Genomic DNA, 20,610 nt, shown 5'->3' on the forward strand with positions numbered 1-20,610 from the left:
ACAATGACTAGTCTGGAAAGTTTTGGTTTGTTGTCTGGAAAAGTCAGGGAATTTTTGTTTTTACGAACTTATAGACACCTTGATAAATGTGCAGGGTTGCTAAATTAGGGAAATGTCAGCGAATTTTGCAGATCATGCATTTTGGAGTCTGCAAGAGAAAAGTTGCAAAATGAACAAGCCGTTCACTTCCACTTCTAGGTTCTGTTCTTATGATTCCATTCCCAAAAAAGATTCAGTTTAGACACTTGTTTCTTTCATTCTTATGATTCTCAGTCTTGTCCAAAATTATGGTTCCTTCGAATTTCTGAATGAATTTTCACTTTTATAATACTAGATATTAGAAAAAATATCAAAGTAAAACTTGCAGTCCAGATATCTGATTGATAACTAAAGTACATTGACGATACAGAAGGTCGTTCGGGATCTCGGAGGACAATGTTGGAAGGGTGATAAGTTCATGAAAACCCATGTCACCACCAACGATCATTCTCAATTGGAAAACCAGCATTCCCCGCTATAGCCCGACAACGTAATTTCCATTGCAACAGACTTTTCCGAAGAGTTATCATGTCCAACTTTTCCCACTCCTCCTGACAGGCTTTCCAGAGGCCATTGAGAGGGCGTGGACGTCTCTTTCCTAAGGCCTGTTTTAGGAGTCCAAATGCACAGAAGTCCATGGGTGACCCATCTGGTGCCTTGACCGGAATGTCGCTGTAAGGAATTGCATGGATGCCAGTTTCCACCTCCATTCGCTGCAAGAACAGACGAGTCGAACGGGAGGTATGGCTGGATGCTTTATCTTGGTGCACCCAGACGTGGTTTTTGCCCCCCCCCCCCCCCAATTCAGTGCCGGGATATCTATGTTATAAATGGGTGTTGAAACCTCATCCTGATAGTACGTGCAGTTCACCTTCACATTATTAGCTACACAGCGAATTGCTAGCTTGCCATTATAGCAGTATCCAGCGATGATCATGAAACCCCGTGGATAACTTTCCTGGCATTCTCGATACAATGTTTGATAATTGTTTTTGTCGCGAGGGCGGTAGTAAATGGCACGGGGTTTGTGACAGTCACTAAGGTACACATATGCTTCGTCTAATGTCACCACATTTTTCCATCTCTCCCCCGCAAGATATGTCTCATAGAGCTTTCTAGCGTTCGTGCGACGTTCCGCAATGTGACGAGGCAACAGCTTGTGAACTCGCCGCTTATGCCGCATTTCTAGTTGCAGGTCCTTGATTATGGTGTTCACGGTTAACACAGACATTCCCAACTTACGTGCGATACTCCTTTGGGGGCAGGGTTACCACCTGACACAAGAGCCTTCACTTTTCTCACTATGTCCAGTGTATGACTCGTAGCTGCTCGTGGATTTGCCTGTTTCTTCCCTTGTGGAATTAGGTCCAGTCAGCCTTTGCCTTTTTTGTTCAATACCGCACCGATCCCGTTCTTCGTTATCACAAAACCACGCTTCTTGCACATTCCTTTAATTGCTGAATAGCTATATTTAGCATCGGAAAGGGCTGTTGTGTAGCCCTCCCAGTATGGTTCAGTTTTCTTCGGCATCGTTGTAGGCAAATGGCACAACACTCTGCACACGCATTCTCGGTACTGACGTGACTCAGCATGCACCGTTTGGACGGACTGACGTTGATAACAGCGCTGCCAGCGGCTTTCAAAATCGTCACCAGAGATCCCGAACAACCTTCTGTATGATCATAATTATCGGAAAGGTTGGTGAAGATGAGGTTATTGTGTATTATTTTATAGATCTTAGTCTTGTTGGCATTCCCTATAGAATTCCTATATGCAACAAAAAGTTCTCCAGATGCTGTGTACTTATAAAAGTAAGCAAGAAAGCAGCATTTTCTACGACACTATAAATCTGCCAAAAAATTAAAAATTGTATATAGTTTATGAACTTTTCTGTTGCTTTTATATTGTGGAGATCTGTTATGGTGAAATAGTGTACCTCTGTTACCTTAACCTGAAGGCTAGATGCACGTGATTGCAGCATGCAATACATTTGATGCCGATTGTAATTTTACATTTTACTCTTCAAATTTTCACTTGATCTTGCATGTGGAGAATGAAATTAGCTAAAAAAAAAGTTGTGAAAGTGAATATTGATAATAATTAACATATATATTTAATTGAAAAACACAAGGTTCAAAAGCAAAAATCATGATGATAAACATGTCTGGAAACATTTCATTTTTGGACTGGAAAACCTGGAAAAGTCAGGGAATTTCTTAATCAAAAAATAGTAGCAGCCCTGAATGTGTCTCCTCCTTTATAACAGTTACATATCCCATTATTTCTCAATATAATCAACACTGATATGAACCATGTATCCCATACTTTTATGTGTACCCTTCTCTCCGCACAATAAAAGTCTGTTGTCTTTGACAAATTAGCACCAAATGTCTCTTTGTCGTCTTGGCACTAACCATGATAACTTCTTCTTCTTCTTCTTACTTTTAATTCAAAAGTTCATTCATTATCCTGTATGTGAGAGATCGCCAACTGCTCAAACCATGAAGCTACTTTCCAAATTTGAAAAGAAAAATGGCGAGCTAGCAAGAGTGGATTATTATTATAATTTCTTGTTTCATAAAAATTTTATGGTAAACGAAATTATTCTTAGAAAATTTTATATTTTCGTATTTAGTTTATGAAATATCGGAAGTTGTCGTTGTTGTCTCTCGTGGCCAGACAAGCTAATTGAATTAATTTATAGTGGGCTGAGTTCCTATTAGCTTCAGCAATCTCCCAAAATTTATTTGATTAGGTTTATTTTTCTTGCTTTTCTGCCACTTTTGGCTAATCATGCCGATAATGATCAGTAGGGGAGTGTGGGACAGGACCGGGATGGAAAATGTTTGAAATCCTGATATTCGGGATGGGGAAAAAATCGTAATTTCCCGACAAAGTCTGGAAATTTCCTGAGTTCTACACGTCATTTTCACCTTAAGTGATTTTTTTTTCATTTCTGGTACAAAAACTTACCATTTCCAACAAATTCCAGACATTTACAGTGCAGAAAACGTCCAGAATTAACAACTTTTTAAAATGACCGTTTGATATTTCCTGACTCCTCAGGATCCCAAAATGTTGGGAAGCCATTTCCCGAAGTCGGGATCAGGATGGGAAATTTTTTTCACAATCCCGATTCCAACTTTTCGGGATCCCACACACCCCTAATGATCAGTGACGGTATTATGAAATCGATGAAGGGACACTTACAAAGAACACATGCCCAGGCCAGGATTCGAGTGCAAAATTTATCCTTCTAGCTCTGATAGTTATTGAGATACCAACAGTTGGAATGCCAGAACTTTTTTTTTTTACCTTTGCTGATTGTCACCCTAAAATTCATGATGTCAAGGTTTACTTGCATGTGATTGATTGATTATGTGTTTTAAGTCCACTTTATGCACAGTATGTCTAATCGGGACTGGACCTACAGTTTAAAGTGGGATACAAACCACTATGTGCCTTCACCGGGTATCGAACCTGGAACCCCTTGATTACAAGGCAACGATGCTACAACATGAGAATTATTATGTCAACAGGATGCCCAAGTCAGTTTTCATAGGTAACTGAGTATGTTTGACAGAATGTTTGACAACCTACTCAGTAGCAAAGCGTAGTCTTACGAAGGAGGCAAGCGATGTTTCAGTTCAACAAAACATGTAGCACAGTGGCATGCAGAAGGGGGTGGAGAGGGGAGTATACAAGGTTTATAGCCTCATTGGCCCGGTCGCTGGATTTATCAAAATATCATAATGAAGTGGTGGTACTAAAAATAAACCATATGATCTGCAAAGGTCACATTTACTTTCAAAATTCCAGGTAACGTTATTCATATGGTAGTAAACATCTTACATATGTGAACTTTCCGCATACGACTAAAGGGGTACGGAATTTCTTATTTATTTATTAGTATCTTTATTTGTTCATTATTTTTTAATGTGGGCAAACGGTGACCAAACGATGCCTCACTTTCATTGTGCCGCCGGAATGCTAACTCTTGAGTACCAAGAAAGGTTGTTACACTTACAAGACGCTTCAAAATATCATGTTTTGACGAACAACTTTGTTATACCGCTCCATCGTCACTAATCTGTGGTGATCCAGAGCAAAATCCACACGAGATTGTCGAAATTCTTTCAGAGTTAAGAATGCTCTTATGTGAGATTCTGCCTTTTTGTGTCTGTAATGGATTGTGCTTGTTATTCAGATGACAATATCCTGTACTTGATCACACTGACTTCGTCTTCTCCATGGCCAGCAATACTACCTGTTGCGTGCTTCACAACCTGCTGGCCAAATAAACTTTTCGTACAAATTACTTTGGAAATGTCGCACTAAGCCCTTTGGGCTAACTTGTTTAAAGTCTGGTAAATCCGGTGTTGGTCGTATCCCTTCCACAATTTTAATTTTCACACTTATCTCTCTCTCGAGCTAAACGAAGCAGTTTTCAATTGCTCAATAATACACACTCATTTCAACATATCAACTTTTCCTAAATACGTGTTCATTCCGATAAATTCACAGCAGAAAACACGAAGCAACAAACACTCACTTTGAAAATCTCTGAAACAACAGAATGTGATACCAACCTATTTTCTTAATTTTATCCCTCACGAAGGGAAGATTGTATCAGTTTGGTGATAGAAATTATGCGGTTGAATCAGAATCATTGCAGCAGATAGAGTATAATAATAACATTTAAGTAATGAAGTGTCATACAGTGGCATGCCAGGGGGAAGGGGGTTGGTGGGAGACACAATCCCTCTTTGCCCCAGTATTCCTAAGAAAAGGAACGTCAAAGGTGGGAAAATATAACAAAATGAGGACTGACCACTAAAAGAAGTCCTGGGAACATCGCTTGTGTCACAATAATAAAACTTAAAAAGGATCTCCCCGATGGTGCAGTGCTAACGTCGTCGCCTTGTAAACAAGGGGTCCCGGGTTAGATACCCTGTTCTTGCATATAGTGGTTCGGATCCCACTTTAAACTGTAGGTCCAGTCCTGATTAGCCTTATTGTGCATAAAGTGGACTTAAAACACGAACTCAAAACACAAACTCAACAACAACAATGAAACTTAAAATATGTTCTTGTGTTCATAATGTGCACAATCTATACGATTGATTTCTGTGATTGTACAAATATCAGTAGATAGTTCTTTTTCAGATAGCTTTATTTTCACCCCAAGTTTTATTCAACAGCAGTCAATTTATTGAATGTAGTTGTAAAATTTGTGAAACAGCTCACTTGAATTACTGTGTAAATAATTTGGGAGTTGAAAACACTGCTAGTGTTCAACACTTCTGACTTAATTTGAGCTGGATCGACCAGGATGCAGGGTGTAGACCAAGGTCCATCGAATCTTCTCTTCCTCCCTGGGGAAACTCTTCACGGGGATGCAGACATTGCACTTCCTGGAAACACAAATGCTCACCCTTTGCCATCTTGCCCAACTCCCAATGTCAATTTTTTTAAAGAGTTTTACAATTTGCGAAATATAAAATAATTTGTAATATAAAATGATATATATATGGAATTAAGAACAGTGATAATAACTCCTTTTAGTTATTTTTATGACTAAGAATTATTATTATATTTGCGATCTTGTTTACATGTTCATAAAGACAAATATTCGTTACTAGTTTTTGCTAGCAATGTATCCTGCTTTCGGTTGAGCTCAGCTATTTTCGGGAATCACGCAAGCTCAGGAAGCAGAGCTTTTTGTTGAAGCGTTGTGGACGGTTTCCACCCGTATTTCATGCTTTGCCATGTCGGGTGCATTATTTTCCCGCAGAGCGACTGAAAGCATTAAAGCTGGTGCTTGCTACAGACCTGCTGAGGGAGTTTGCGGCCGTAATCTTTCGCGAAATCGAGTGCGATGCAAACTAATTAAGGCTAAAACATTAAGTACATTAAATGATATTCGAGCAGTGCTTGCGTTGCTTGTACTATATCTTCGCCTCTGAACCTAATTGTGTACTGATTCAACACTTGTCACAGGAAACATTTAGTAATGAATAGGGCTCGGATAGTTATACATTTTGCAATGCATATTTTAAAATAAAGTTTCCAAATATTTTGTAATTAATGCATTAAATAGATGAAATACTTTGTGATGCTTCAATATTTATTGAAAGATGGATGTTTACAAAACTATTTGGAATTCATCGTCATCATCCTTCACCGTTTGCTGCCTCTGGCAGGGTCGGCATAGTTGTAGACTGTGACAGGCCTGATTAGCCAACAGCTGAAAGCATAAAAATTCGAGTAAATAGAGAAGCAAACCAAACTGGAAATTTGGGATTCCTATCTGTAAATCGAAGCTTTTGTGTGGCGGGATAAAAAGAATTGGAAACTTTGACATAAGTGCTTTACAAAACTATTAGTGCACTTGAAAAGAAATCGAAATTGAACAGGGACATGCTTGCAGGTGCTTAAAGACAAATTCTAAAGTTCGTTGGACAAAACCATGGGGTACCAAAAACTGTGCAATGTTGCTCAGGTTATGGAGAGTGAACATGTGAGTAAAATGTGTGATGTAAGTGTGCATGACATTCCACACCTCAAATATGCACATCTGACTATATGTGATGTGGAAAGGTCGTTTCACATCATATGTCATTGTTCAGATATAATTGACATATATTTTCAAGGGACAATTTGGTAATGTGCTTTGTTGTTCATCCTAATCAACAGAATGCAATAAGCAACTAATGTCCTGCTGTCTATAATTTTAGCCACATATTTCCATTATTTTAGACCATAAGAAATAAATATTTTAAAATTTTTTTAGCACCTAGAAATCTTCTCCCTAGTAATGAATATCCTTTGCCGATTTGCTCACAATAAATGCACAACCATATGATGCACTTTGGGCACATTGCCTGTCTGGTTTTTGATATTGAGCTACTCAGAATGTCTGTAATCAAGCTGAGTTATGCTGTCACCTATTGGCAACTTTTGAAACTAGTATTGTCAGCTATCCCATAACTGTATGCAACCTATTTACTCACTTTCCCTCGTCATTTCCGTGTGTGACTGTCATAATTTTAACTTGAATTACACCTGTTTAATTTCAGATTGCGGTGGCACTATACCTCCTCTACGAGCAAGTAGGACTTGCATTTCTTGCTGGTGTGGGTTTCAGCATTGTCCTAATCCCTATCAACAAAGTTATTGCTTCTAAAATAGGTAGGCATAACTATATTATTTGTGATCTGTTGTAATACATGTATGGAGTAATCGAAAAATAGCTGTTTTTTTTTATCAAATTGTGTATTTATTATGTATGTTTTCTTTCCAAATTTGAAAGCTGTGTATTCTGTTGTGAGACTTGATTAAGCTTTGAAACCAGGAGATCTCATATGTAGCATTCATGATATTAAGTTTAGTTGTAATATGAATGGCAATTGTAATTAAAACGTACCAAACATTTTTTTTCCAAAGATGCAATTATTTTCCTAGTTTCTCAACTATAATTGTATTGTAAGGGGGAGGAGCAAATTGTCGTCCTTTTAAAAGAAGACGAAAGACTAGGGTACACCAGTGTGGAGGATAAATATTTAACTTACATGCTTGTAAAGTGGATATACAACGTTGTATATCATATTATTATGCTAAGGGTTGTAAGTTCGAATCCTGGATAAGGTGTGCATGCTTGCATGTATGTGTGTTGTTGAGAGAGAGGAGAGTCTGTCCCGAAGCATCTGTTTCATCCGTTTATCATTCATTCTTTTTATCATAAAATTACAAAAATATACGAGGGTTATTCAGACAGAAAGTTCCAATGATGTATCAAGGAAAAATAGGATATATTTACAAACCATTTATATTGCCATTTGATGAGTATACTATGTACACTACTTTTTAACAGCTACCGCAATTGTTGAGGCACTTGTCAAATTGGATTGCTAGTTTATGTTTCCATTCATTGTACAACGATGTTGCCTGCGATGCAAATGATTGTATGGTCTTCCATAACCATCTTTGTCACCCAGCCTGCACACAATTTCTGAAACCGAAGTTTATTTGAAACAATTTTTTGAAAAAAGTGACTGAAATTCGTGTGAAAAAATTCAGGGAACAGACAATTCAGCATTATGTAACTCTGTAATATTATCTTCAACTGCGTGCAACAAATCATCATTCACTACAGACAGTCAGTCACTCTGCCAATCATTCTGCAGCCTTCATTGAAGAGCCTCACCCATGGCATGTTTCCCATGCACCCCTCAAAGTTGACAATAAATTTGAAACAGTTTCATGTTCCTTGCATTCAAGAAATGGATTACAGACTGTGCACTTCACTGGCAATGCATAAATGCTGTTTGAATGTCTACAATGCCACTCGTACCTTGCCAAAAGTCAGCATGCTACTTATGCATGTGCACCATCATGACAACAGAACTTGAGTGGTAATATTTGCAAATAGAACTTATTTTGTGGTGTACATTTGCACAGATCCACATAGTCCCACAAAATAGTTGCCGTTGGCTGCTATGCACATCTGCCAACGTTGGTATAACACGTAGCACACTGTGCTGGGAAGTACACGACATGTTCAGGTTGGGCAAAGTGTTGGTGCCATTTAAACACAGCACTGCAGCCCAAGGCATCCGCTGTGCACTTGCTTCATCATTTGAAATGTTTTGCTAGCAGATTTGCCTAATTTTTGACAGAACTTGACATTTGCCTGTTGCTCAAACTGCAACATTCTCGAGTTCCGCCGCTTGCATTCAACTACCCTTCACAACAGAGGCGTAGTTCTGCTTACACTGTATGCATGCAACTGCCTCTTGCTGGGACGAGAGAAGAACTGACACGGCAGCATCCAGTGGTGCCACCTATCTGCTATAATGCACCACAGGGACACTTATGTGGCCAGTCCACGAACTTATTGACTGTATTGCGTATGTACACATACGTATTGGTTTATAGGTAAACTCGGAAAACTCTGTGACACAATAAAGATATCAGAGTGAAGACCTTTGTATTTGGTGACTTGATTTGCTGCTATTGTCCGTCATTCTAGATATTTATAATTTTTTTCAAGTAGCTCCCCAATTATCACGTGATATTGGTAAAACTAAATGTTGGGTCTCTGATTAGCATCAATCCTGAAATCATTCATTACAGAGGTGAGAGTACTAACACTCAGCTACACATGTGGAATGTGAAGCAATCCTTTTACTTGAACTTCAACGAAGCATCCTAGTATTCACTTTACGAAATAGCAATTAGGATTTTTATAACTTCAATGAAACTCGGACGTCACTATTTAAAATTTCCATATATTTTATCACTTATTGATCTACTGTGTTTTGTTTCTTTATCGTTGCTATGGTCAAAAATGTATATAGAAATGTATACATCATAATTTTACATTATCAAGAATGTGATAATAATTAATTATACATCATATTAATGCAACAACATTTTCCAAAATATAACAAAACAGAAATTGATAACATAGATATATCATGGTGTGTATTAAACACAAAATTAAACAAAACATAATAAATGAAATAAATGAACATCTTTGGGTCAGTCACAAAGGGTGAGACACTGTACTGAAATCTTTAGTTCCAGCCTTGATTGCCAAGTGGTTAGCATACCGTACTACAGGATTAGGAGTTCTAGGTTCTAACCTTGGTTAAACCATCCATGCATGTTCATTACACCATCTTTATCACTTCATCCTGATTGCTGTGATTAACCTAGAAAGACGTAGAGATTTAGTGGTACCAGCAGAGTTTTTTTTTTTTTGTTTTATCAAGTTTTCCTCAATTGAATGTTGGGGAGATGCAATACTAGATAATATGTCTAATGTTTCCTCTAGGTACATTAAGTACAAAACTGATGGAAAGAAAGGACCATCGTGTGAAGGTGATGACTGAGATCCTGTATGGAATAAGAGTGCTGAAGCTGCATGTGTGGGAGGACCATTTTGTGAGGAAGATTGGAAGTAAGTATAGAACTTCATTATGAATATTTTTTTAAACTGTTAGAAGAAGTTGTTTCTTCTGTTTTTACCTAATATGGCAGATGGAGGACTTGTGTTTGCATACACACTGGTAGTGCCTAAAGATTAGTGTGGCTATGTTGGATTTTTTTGCACCATTCTCTTTTGAGTCACAACAACCAATAAGCCAGATCATATTTGTAAATCATTCATAAAGCTTGATTTTACAGACTTGATGGGAAATGTATTTCAATAACAGTAAACATTTAAAGATAGAATTTTCGAGAAATAATATTTGCTTCAATAAACGTAACCGATCAACTACAGATCAAATTTTTCACGTCAGACAGACACTTGAAAAAAAGTGGGAATATAATCAAAATGTCCATCAGCTATTCATTGATTTCAAAAAAGCATATGATTCGGTGAAAAGAGATAAATTATATAATATATTAGTAGAGTTTGGAATACCTAAGAAGCTTGTTAGTATGATAAAAATATGCACCAGTGAAACAGAAAGTAAAATTCGTGTGGGTAATAATATGTCTGACAAATTTCCAATTCATGATGGGTTAAAACAAGGAGATGCATTATCTCCATTGCTCTTTAATTTTGCCTTAGAATATGCTGTAAGGAAGGTAAGAGAAACTAAAGAAGGACTAAAATTAAATGGTGTGACTCAGTTGTTAGCATATGCAGATGATGTAGACTTACTGGGGGATGATGTGAATACAATTAAGAATAATGCTAAAATATTTTTCAAAACTGCTAAAGAGATAGGTTTGGAAGCTAACAAAGAGAAAACTAAATATATGCTTACAGGCCGAAACCAAGTGTTAGGTGATAATCAAAATCTAATTATTGATAACAACTCGTTTGAACCAGTTTCCAAATTCAAATACTTAGGAGTAATATTAACAAATGAAAATTATATTAAAGAGGAAATAAAAAGTAGGCTTAATTCAGGAAATGCATGTTACTTCTCTCTTCATAAACTTTTGTCTTCTCGTTTAATATCTAAGAAAATAAAAGTTAAAATATACAAAAGAGTAATTTTGCCTGTAGTATTATATGGGTGCGAAACTTGCTCCCTTACATTGAAAAAGGAACATAAATTGAGAGTATTTGAAAATAAGATCCTTAGGAAAATCTTTGGACCTAAAAGGGATGAGGAGACAGGTGAGTGGAGAAGATTACATAATTTAGAACTACATAATTTGTATTCATGTCCAGATATTATTAGAACAATGAAATCAAGAAGACTTAGGTGGGCAGGCCATGTGGCACGAATGGGAGAGGAAATAGGAGTTTACAGGATTCTTGTTGGGAAACCTAATGGTAAGAGACCTGTAGGAAGGCCAAGACGAAGATGGAGGGACAACGTTGAGATGGACCTAAAGGGAATCGGTAGGGATGGGAAAGAGTATATAGAACTTGCTCAAGATAGGGAAAGATGGAAGGCCTGTGTTGCTGCAGCCATGAACCTTCGGGTTTAAGAAGGCTAGAGAGTTAGTTTAGTTAGTTATGTGTTTTTAAGAAAAACTGCTATTAGCAAAAATAATATTCAGTACTTTTTAAAAGGCATGGTGCTGATCACATCACCTTCAAAATGGCCGAGATTGAGAATGTGTGGGGTCCTACCCCCACATTCTCTGAATTTGCCTTCGTGGCACAGTGCTATATACACGGGGGACTTTATCTTCCCTTTTTTACTTTTTAAAAGGCTAATAAAGAACTATTTTGATGTATAATTTATTGTGATTGGGTAGAAAATGGCCTACATTCAAGCATTTGAGTGTCATGGTGGCAACTAATAGCACTGAAATTGGTACATTCAGCCCAATCATTTTAAGTTTTAACCTCCAAAAATAGTGTAAATCTAAAACTTTTGTGGAGAGTTAATTTAGGGCTCCGTGAAGAAGAAAAAATATTTCAAAGTTTTCATGTCTGTGTCAGGCATTTGTATCTTCATGTAAAGATTGTTATCAATACTTTTTAATAGGTAGGACAAGGTCACACTTTTGTACTTCCCACCCCCTAATAATCAACTACTTTTAATCATTGTTACCTTCTCTCTCTCCCTCCTTGATTGTCTGCCACTAAGAGTTGCCAATCTATCGTTTCTACCAACATGCTGGTAGAATTGGGGCACTTGGTAGGGGGAAGGACACACACTCTTAAAGACAAAGAAATGATCTGTGACTGAGTGTTGTCCAAAAAACTCTTCCTTTATTGACTGCAAAATTGTGAGACTTCCCTGATGGTATAGTGATTGCATCATCACCTTGTAATAAAGGGTCCCTGTTCGATACCCAGTGGAGGCACATAGTAGTTTGGATCCCATTGTAAACTGTAGGCCAAGTTCCGATTAGCCTATCGGTGGACTTAAAACTCAAACTTGACTGTGAAATGCCACAACCAGATTTCAGTTGTTACAAGGTCTTACTCGTCAGCTTTTGTGGTTGCAAAGAATGGCCATTTACTTAAATGTACGAGGGTATTTTTTTTTCAACCTCCGATAGGGCATGGAATCACCACAGTGAAGAGCAAAATGGGTTTATTGATAAAAGTTACGTACACGTATAATCTACTTTTCAACGTAATCACCAAGAAGATTCAGACATTTATCGTACCGATGCATCAGCTTTCCAATACCCTCTGCAACAAAGGTGTCGGCTGTCTGTTGAACCAGGTCTGCACGGTATCCCGAATCTCTTCATTGGTGTGGAAGCACCGTCCTCCCAACCACTTCTTCATCGCCGGAAAAAGGTGGAAGTCACCTGGCACCTAGTGTGGGTTGTAGGGAGGGTGATCAAACACTTTCCAGTGGAATCATTGGAGAAGGTCTTGGGTTGACACAGCAACATGTGATCAGGCATTGTCATGAAGCAAGACAATGCCTGAAGACAGCATGCATCTCCGTTTGTTCTGGATGGCTCTGTGTAGTCTGAGCATTGTCTCACAGTATGCCGCCGCATTGATTGTGGTCCCCGGCTACATAAAGTCAACCAGTAACACACCTTGACTTGGCGGGAGAGTTGATTGTAGCAGACATCTCTACGTGCCCATTGCTCAGCTTCAACTGAAGTGTTGGCCTTGGCAGTGGTGGTGGTAGTTGTGGGGGGAGGGGGCACCAATCACAGTGGTGGTGGTAGTGGCAGGGGGGATGCCCCCCACCACTTCCTAGCACTTCACAGGCCACCAGGCGGCGCCATCGGAGGTTGAAAAAAAATAGCCCTCGTAGGTAGAATTATGGGAAAATGTGGGAATTACAAGCATGCTACTGGCAACACTGCTGCCAGGCCACTGTGTTCAGAGGTGGTAGAAAGTAGGGGGAGATATGGGTCAGGACCTTATGTTAACATAGTATAATACAGGTGCAAATTAATCCGAACTAGATACACATCTTGTCATTTAATGCAATTGCTGCAATATACATAACTATACATGTATTTAGAAATGCCCTTAGTACTTTATGTGACCTCCCTTGTTTGTAATCACATCAATGACACATTTAGGCATGGATGACACTAAATTTGCACAAATGTTTTTAATTTCTTCATCATGGTACCACACGTTAACAAGGGCACAAAGCATTTTCTCCTTGGTTAAACAATCCACTTTTGACATCCTTTTGCAGATAGACCATAAATTTTCAATTGGATTTAAGTCTGGTGAATTTCCTGGCCAGGAGAGTACTTGTACATTGTTATTATCAAAGAACTTATTGACTTTTAGAGATGTATGACATTTTTGCTAGGTCCTGTTGGAAAATACAACTGACTCTTCGTCTGTCGACGATAACAAAATACTTCAACAATAGACTCCACTTCGGGTCTTCAACAATGAACTATTGAGTAAAAATGGATCCTTGTTCATAGCACAGGGCATTATCGAGAGAAAATGTGCAGTTATTTTTTAAAAAAGTGAAACTAAAGCATAAAACTGCAACGTATTTTAAGCTTATTGTATACCTGGAAAGTATGCATCTTGTTCGGATTACTTAGCACGCTACTGTAGAAGACAAGTCAATTATCTACAATAAAATTTAATGCAGGATATATGAATGCACCCTGCTCCTTCAGTGCACTAAAGTCTCCTGTGGACCATGCTTTACTTCAAAATTCACAACTAGCATTCGTTCTCGAGCATCTGTCTTGTTTATACTTGTACTGGGTGCAACAATTAAGGTTACCCTATACAGAGCTCCCTGGAGCTCATTTGAAGCATCGGATTGCAGTGGAACTTGGTAGAAAGGCTATGGAGACAGTAGAGAAGTGAATGCTGACAAGAAAGTAGTAGTACAAATTTTCGTCACCAGGTGGCAGAGAAGCTCTGCAGTAACAATAACCAGTAGTTTGAGTTTATGTCAGTTTAGCATGCACCCCATCAATGAGAATGAAGCTTTGGAAGCATAAGACAGTGTTATCAATGGTCTCATGAAGTGTTTCCCGGGATGTTCACTGTGTACTAGATTTCAATGCCACATTTCAACCTGATGTTCACAGGCACCTATTTCAGAGCATGTTCAAAAAGAACATCAATCTTCTGGAAATTGTCGTACACATATTTGAACACTATTTGCCTTACGGTATTGATAAATTGATGTAAATTTTTTGTTAAATCAGGTAGCTAGTGAAGTGTTTAACATTGATTTTGTACATGGTTACATGGTTTACATTAAAATATTCAACATGTCACTTTAGATAGAAATATACTAATTGAATAAATGCATTTATAAATCTCATTGATTTTGCCCCCTTTTTTATCTATGAACATATTAGCTCCCGGATGGTGAAGTGGTATTGTCTTGCCTGGTAATCAAGGGGTCCCGAATTCGATACCCGGTGGAGGCACGTAGTGGTTTGGATCCCACTTTAAACTGTAGGTCCAGTCGTGATTAGCCTTACTATGACTAAGTGAACTTAAAACACCAAGTCAATCAATCAATCAATCAAATATTGGATTTAAGATACTAAAATGTAATAGACGTGTGATATGTGATATACATTTTCCTAAATCACAGTAAGATGAATAGTGTTTGAAATGTACGTCTTTGGGTTTGAAATGTACATCCTTGAATGTTTAACATGACTTGACATCTTGTTTATCGTCAACAACAACTGCGGGTTTGTCGTGCGAAACACACGTCACTCCGTAACTGGTTAGATGATCTCCCACCTTGGCAAGTGGGAGTGAGGCTGGCATTCGGTCGGTAGGCATGCCCCTCATGGGCTGTTGCGCCACATGTTATTATTATTATGATATTTCAATATTAGTATCGGCTCAGATTTAAAAATAACCAAGGGGTAAGTATTGATTATTAGATAAAATAATAAGCTGCTGCAGTAGGACTCTTCAGTTTACGAATCCTTCGTTTTCCAGAGTTGCGAGAGCTGGAATTGAAATATCTGAAAGGAAGGAAGTACCTTGATGCTTTGTGTGTTTATTTCTGGGCCACAACGCCTGTGCTCATATCCATTCTAACCTTCACTACTTATTCACTTCTTGGTAACAAACTAACTGCAGCACGTGTAAGTATTGGATCACTACTGGTACATTCTTGCTCTTTATTTAAGCTGCTTGATTTTACAGAAGGTCGTTTCACGTCCATGGTAACAAAGTTAGAACCCACCTCACCTTAAGAAAAACCGTGACGTCACGAGCGGTGGTGCTCCACGTGATACTCCTGCCTTGCAGAAATGGCCCTGCAGCGGAGTTTCCATTGGAGGAGACTGCGTTGAAGAACACATTGGTCCAAACGATCATATTCCTCCTGACAAGCTTTCCAAAGACCCTCAATTGTGCGGGGCCGTCTGCTTCCCAAGGCTCGTTTCAACAACGGAAACCCACAAAAATCCATTTAAGAGGCATCGGGGGATTTCACAGGCATGTCTGTAAAGGGGATTGCATGAATGCCCGTTTCACGTGCCATCCGATTCATGTATGTCTGCGTGGACTTTGCCGTATGACTGGAAGCCTTGTCCTGGTGGATGACAACACGAGATGTGTCGCTGCCATAGAGAGAAGGAATCTCATGTCTCTAAAGTGGCTCCATAATATTCGTCTGGTAATAGGCTGCATTTATTTTAGCCTTTATTTCCACTCTGCGCAGTGGAAGTTTGCAGTTATTGCAGTACCCAACAACAACCATGAACCCGTGTGGAAAACTTTCAGCACATTCACGTACCCACTCAGATCGACCTCTTGCATCATGTGGACGATAGTAGATGGCCCTTTTTTTATCACAACCCGACAGACACCCATGCTTCATCCAGGGACACCACATACCTCCAGCGGTCCCCTACCAGATGGCGTTCGTAGAGCTTCCGACTGTTGGTCTTCCTCTCCTGGACATGTGAGACACACAGCTTATGAACTTGAGCCTTGTGCTTCCGCACAAGTTGTAAATCTTGGTCTATGATTCAATTCACAGTTGCAGGGAAACATTGCACTGCCTGTGCAATCACTCTTTGCGTTGCAGGGTTTTCACATCGCACCAAGGATCTCACTTTCCGCACAATATCGGAGGAACGCTTGCGCTTCCGATATCTCCGAGGCCCACTTTGACTGGTTCCATCAACAGGTACAGTGCAAACTCTATGGCGATTCAACACTGCATTGATGCCCTTCTTTCACACATGGAATGCTTTCATGTGGCACTGTTTAATTATCTGGCTATAACTATAACCAACGTCGGAAAGGGCACAGATGTACCCCTCCCAAAAGACTGGAATTTTCGGTGCCATATAAACACTCACTCACACACCAACCATCGTCTTTGAAAGTCAACATACAGTACTTTCGTCCCACTGGATCTGGCTGCTCTGTGCTATGCCTAGGTGCTGCTTCCTGGTGATCGAAATCGTTACCATCAACGTGAAACAACCTTCTGTATTTTGTGTGCTTACATTAATTATTATTTATTTATTTATTTGTTGTGTTTACCTATATCTCTCTTTGTGTAATTTGGAGTAACTTGGGGACTGCTGATTGACTGTTGAGGAGATTGCATGTAAAGGTGGGAGGTGTTTCACAGGATATTTTGTGCACCATTGTGCATGATGTCTGGAACACATGGGAAGCCTCATCGAGATAGGTTCCATAACAACAAAAACAACCAGGAAATGTCACACCTCTGCTGTTCAATCCCAACAATGCTCCCTATTCACCTGGCCTTGCACTTATTGTTGTTTTTTTTAAATTTTTCTTTAGGGGTGTGCGGGACAGATATGTTTTGGTCGGGATGGGAAAAATTTGCAATTTCCCGACCAAATTGGTAAATTTTCGAAGCGGGAAATGTTAAAAATATCCCGACACTGTGGAAATCTCGAATTCTACATATAATTTTCCCTTAAGTGATGGTGTTCTACATTTCTGTAATGGATAGTAACAATTTCCGAGAAGTGTCAGATACAATACAGAGAACATTGAGAATTGGTCACTTTTTAATGACCATTTGGAATTTCCCAACTGTTCAGGATCCCGAAAAGTTGGGAAAATGTTTCCTGAAGTCAGGATCAGGATGGTAAATTTTTTCCCGATCCTGACTTTTCGGGATCTCGCACACCCCTACTTTTCTTACATTTTATGGTTGCTAGTTTACCACCGTCACTGCAGTTCCATCCTGTAATGGTGTCAGCATTCTGAAAAAAATGTATACAATTTCAGAGTAACTGGTGCATGATGCTGATCACATCACCTCCAAGATCGAGAATGTGTGGGGCCCTACCTCCAAATCCCCCCTATATGCACCTTCATTGCATGATGCAGTGTGCACAGGGAACTTTATATTTAGAGTAACTACATTGAGAAGTGTTACTAGTTTCAGCTTACTTTTGTAAGCAGTTTTACAGAAATGAATTACAAGACTTTCAACTTGAATGCACCTCGTATATGAATGTGGTAACTACAGGATGCATGAGTTCCACCATTGAAATCTATTTGTATGACAAATACAAAATGAAACAAGTATCGCATTTGCCCTTTTTTGTACACATTTTTGAGGAAGGATCTTTATCACTGAAGGAAATCATCTAACTTAGAACAGAGAAAATTGAAGATGCACCATGTTTTTCAGACCCATTTTGAAAAGAAAGAAGTGCATCTTGTATGCCAGCAAATATGGTAATTTGGTAGCTCTATTGTTTTAAAATTGCTGAATATGGTTACTGTACAGATTTTGTAAATGGTCATAAATAAAACATGAATAAATTAATGTTCCTTCTAAAATTTTCAAATTTTGTTTTTTGTGCAGGGTTTCAACTCTAGTGTAATCTATATTTATTTATTGTTTTCACAGGTATTCACAAGCATTGCACTCCTCAACATGCTGATATTTCCACTCAACACATTCCCGTGGGTTCTCAACGGGCTCATAGAAGCTTGGGTGTCAGTAAAGAGAGTTCAGAGGCTACTTGAGGTATAATTTGAATTTTCTTTACATTAGCAACATGTATTTTTTAAATGATACATATTTCATGATGATTTTTCATTTGCCATAAATGTAGTGAACAGAGCCATGAAAATGCATAAAGGAGTGTGGAGGTAGGGTCCTACATAATCTCAATCTGAGCTATGGTGGAGATGGTGTGATGGGCACCATGATTTGACCACCCAACGATTAGAGGTTAGGTGAGCTGCAGAGCTGCTTTATGCTTGGACATTGACAGCATATAATTTCGAGGGATGAATTATTAAGTAATGTTAATGTATAAACCTTTAAAGTCCCGTGGTGCTTCTGCAGTTTTTACCTCTGTCCCAGGCCATTTAAACGAGTTTTGTAAGGTTTAGTAAAAATTGTTATAGCTTCCTTCCTATTGCAGATAATTTAGTGAAACAAGAAACATTTTACTAAGAATAAAATGTACTTTGACAGAAAAGATGAAGTGTTGCTATCTGTATGTATTTTTTGTTATTCGTGGATTCAAATGTGAAAATTAGGGATGGGACCGATTAATCGGTACTCTATCGGTATCGGCCAATATAGGCATATTGGTTTATCGGTAAAATTACCAATTATTTTACCGATCCGATATATTGATAAATATCTTATAATTTAGTGCAAAATTCTGCCATTTTGATGTAATTTTTATGGATAATCGCCATGCCCTACTTTCTAAAAAAGTAAATGTCTAAATATGCAACTTCTTTTGCACTGCAGTTGCCTTGAAACACACATTTATTAAGGAGGGCAATGAACCTTTCAGGTTCTTCAAGGACCATTTCTAACTTTATATCGGATCTGTAGAATATCGGTTATCGGTATCGGTAAATTTTGTATTGGTACTTTATCGGTATCGACCAAAATTTCATATCGGCCCATCCCTAGTGAAAATTGAAAAAAAGAGAAGAAAAGACAAAATTTTGCCCCACCCCCCTCCCTGTTGAGACATGGGACAGGAACAAATTCTATGTCCTATTTGCAACCACATGTCTACATTATAATTCAATATTTGTTTTGTTCCTAATGCCTTTTGCCATCTGAAGAAAGAAGGAAAAAAAGCAAGGGTTGGCAACACTTACAATGAAGTGCATTAGTTATTTTTGACATGGGTTGGCAACACTTACAATGAAGTGCATGAGTTATTTTCGACATGGGTTGGCAACATGCACAATGAAGTGCAAGAGTTATTTTTAGTCCGGATCCTACCTCTTACTCCCCCCCCCCCTTTCCTTTTCCTTCCGAAGAATGAGTGGTTGTATTCTGAAGCAAGCATTGTGCAAAGTCCATTTCACCTGCTGAAAAGTTATCGCCGCAAACACTTTTGACCATGAACTGCTTCTTCATGTTGAGAAGGAAAACAATAAACAAACTATTTCCTCATACCTCGCTTTCCTGCAAGGCATGAGATTGTAAACAACCAGTGTAAACAAGCATTTACAATGGCACCAACTCACTTTTGTGAGCTTTGTCATTCGATGCCTCTTTTACTGCGCCGTCAAAGAGGAGGTGTAAACTTAGCAGCTGCTGCTGACGTCATTAGGGAGTTGAAGAGCACCAGGGAATTGAAGAGAACCAGTGTCGCTGTCTATGCATATCGATTCTTGGTTTCAAGTTCCACGCACTTCGAGTCATGAGCGTAGAAAATGAACAGGGTTGCAAGGCGACGAGAAAAGGTTCTGTTCCATCGGTCAGCACATGACCGATCGGGACTGTGGCCAAAAATGCCATCGGCCAGCATATGACCGATCAGGGTCTGTAAAGGTTAATGCACAGGATTTGCATTTGTTTGCACAGGTAGAGAGAATAACCTATCATGAAATATAAATACAGAGGTCAGCATTTAAACAATAGTTCATCCCTATCATGATAGCAAACAGAAAGGAATATTTCACACGGTTGACCTTCTCACAATAAACATCCACCTGCCACACCTGGTTCTTCAGAATTAATTGGACAATCAACAAAAACAGCATCGTGAAAATTCAAAACTTTATTTACACAATAGCCAACCTCTGTGGTAGAGTGGTTAGCAGAGTGCACCTTGACACCAAGGGGTCCCAAATTTGAATCCTGGCCTGGGTATGTGAATGTGTCTTCATCAATTTCATCTTCACGATTAGCCAAAAGTGGCAGAAAAACAAAGCAAAGTAAAATAAATAAATCA

General features: G+C 38.8%; 1 protein-coding gene across 2 annotated transcripts in view; it reads left to right on the top strand.

Annotated features, from left to right (window-relative positions):
* Nucleotides 1-20,610, top strand: part of LOC145982360 (ATP-binding cassette sub-family C member 10-like) — a 101,968-nt gene that overhangs the window by 20,216 nt on the left and 61,142 nt on the right. For both annotated transcript variants that reach the window (XM_083115915.1, XM_083115916.1), the window contains exons 5-8: nt 7,119-7,230; nt 9,878-10,003; nt 15,386-15,534; nt 18,303-18,422. In XM_083115915.1, the coding sequence (XP_082972041.1) occupies nt 7,119-7,230; nt 9,878-10,003; nt 15,386-15,534; nt 18,303-18,422 (507 nt within the window). The remainder of the gene's footprint in view (nt 1-7,118; nt 7,231-9,877; nt 10,004-15,385; nt 15,535-18,302; nt 18,423-20,610) is intronic.

The sequence above is a fragment of the Lepisma saccharinum genome, unplaced genomic scaffold (assembly GCF_977018435.1).
Source record: "Lepisma saccharinum unplaced genomic scaffold, izLepSacc3.1 HAP1_SCAFFOLD_150, whole genome shotgun sequence".
Taxonomy (NCBI): domain Eukaryota; kingdom Metazoa; phylum Arthropoda; class Insecta; order Zygentoma; family Lepismatidae; genus Lepisma; species Lepisma saccharinum.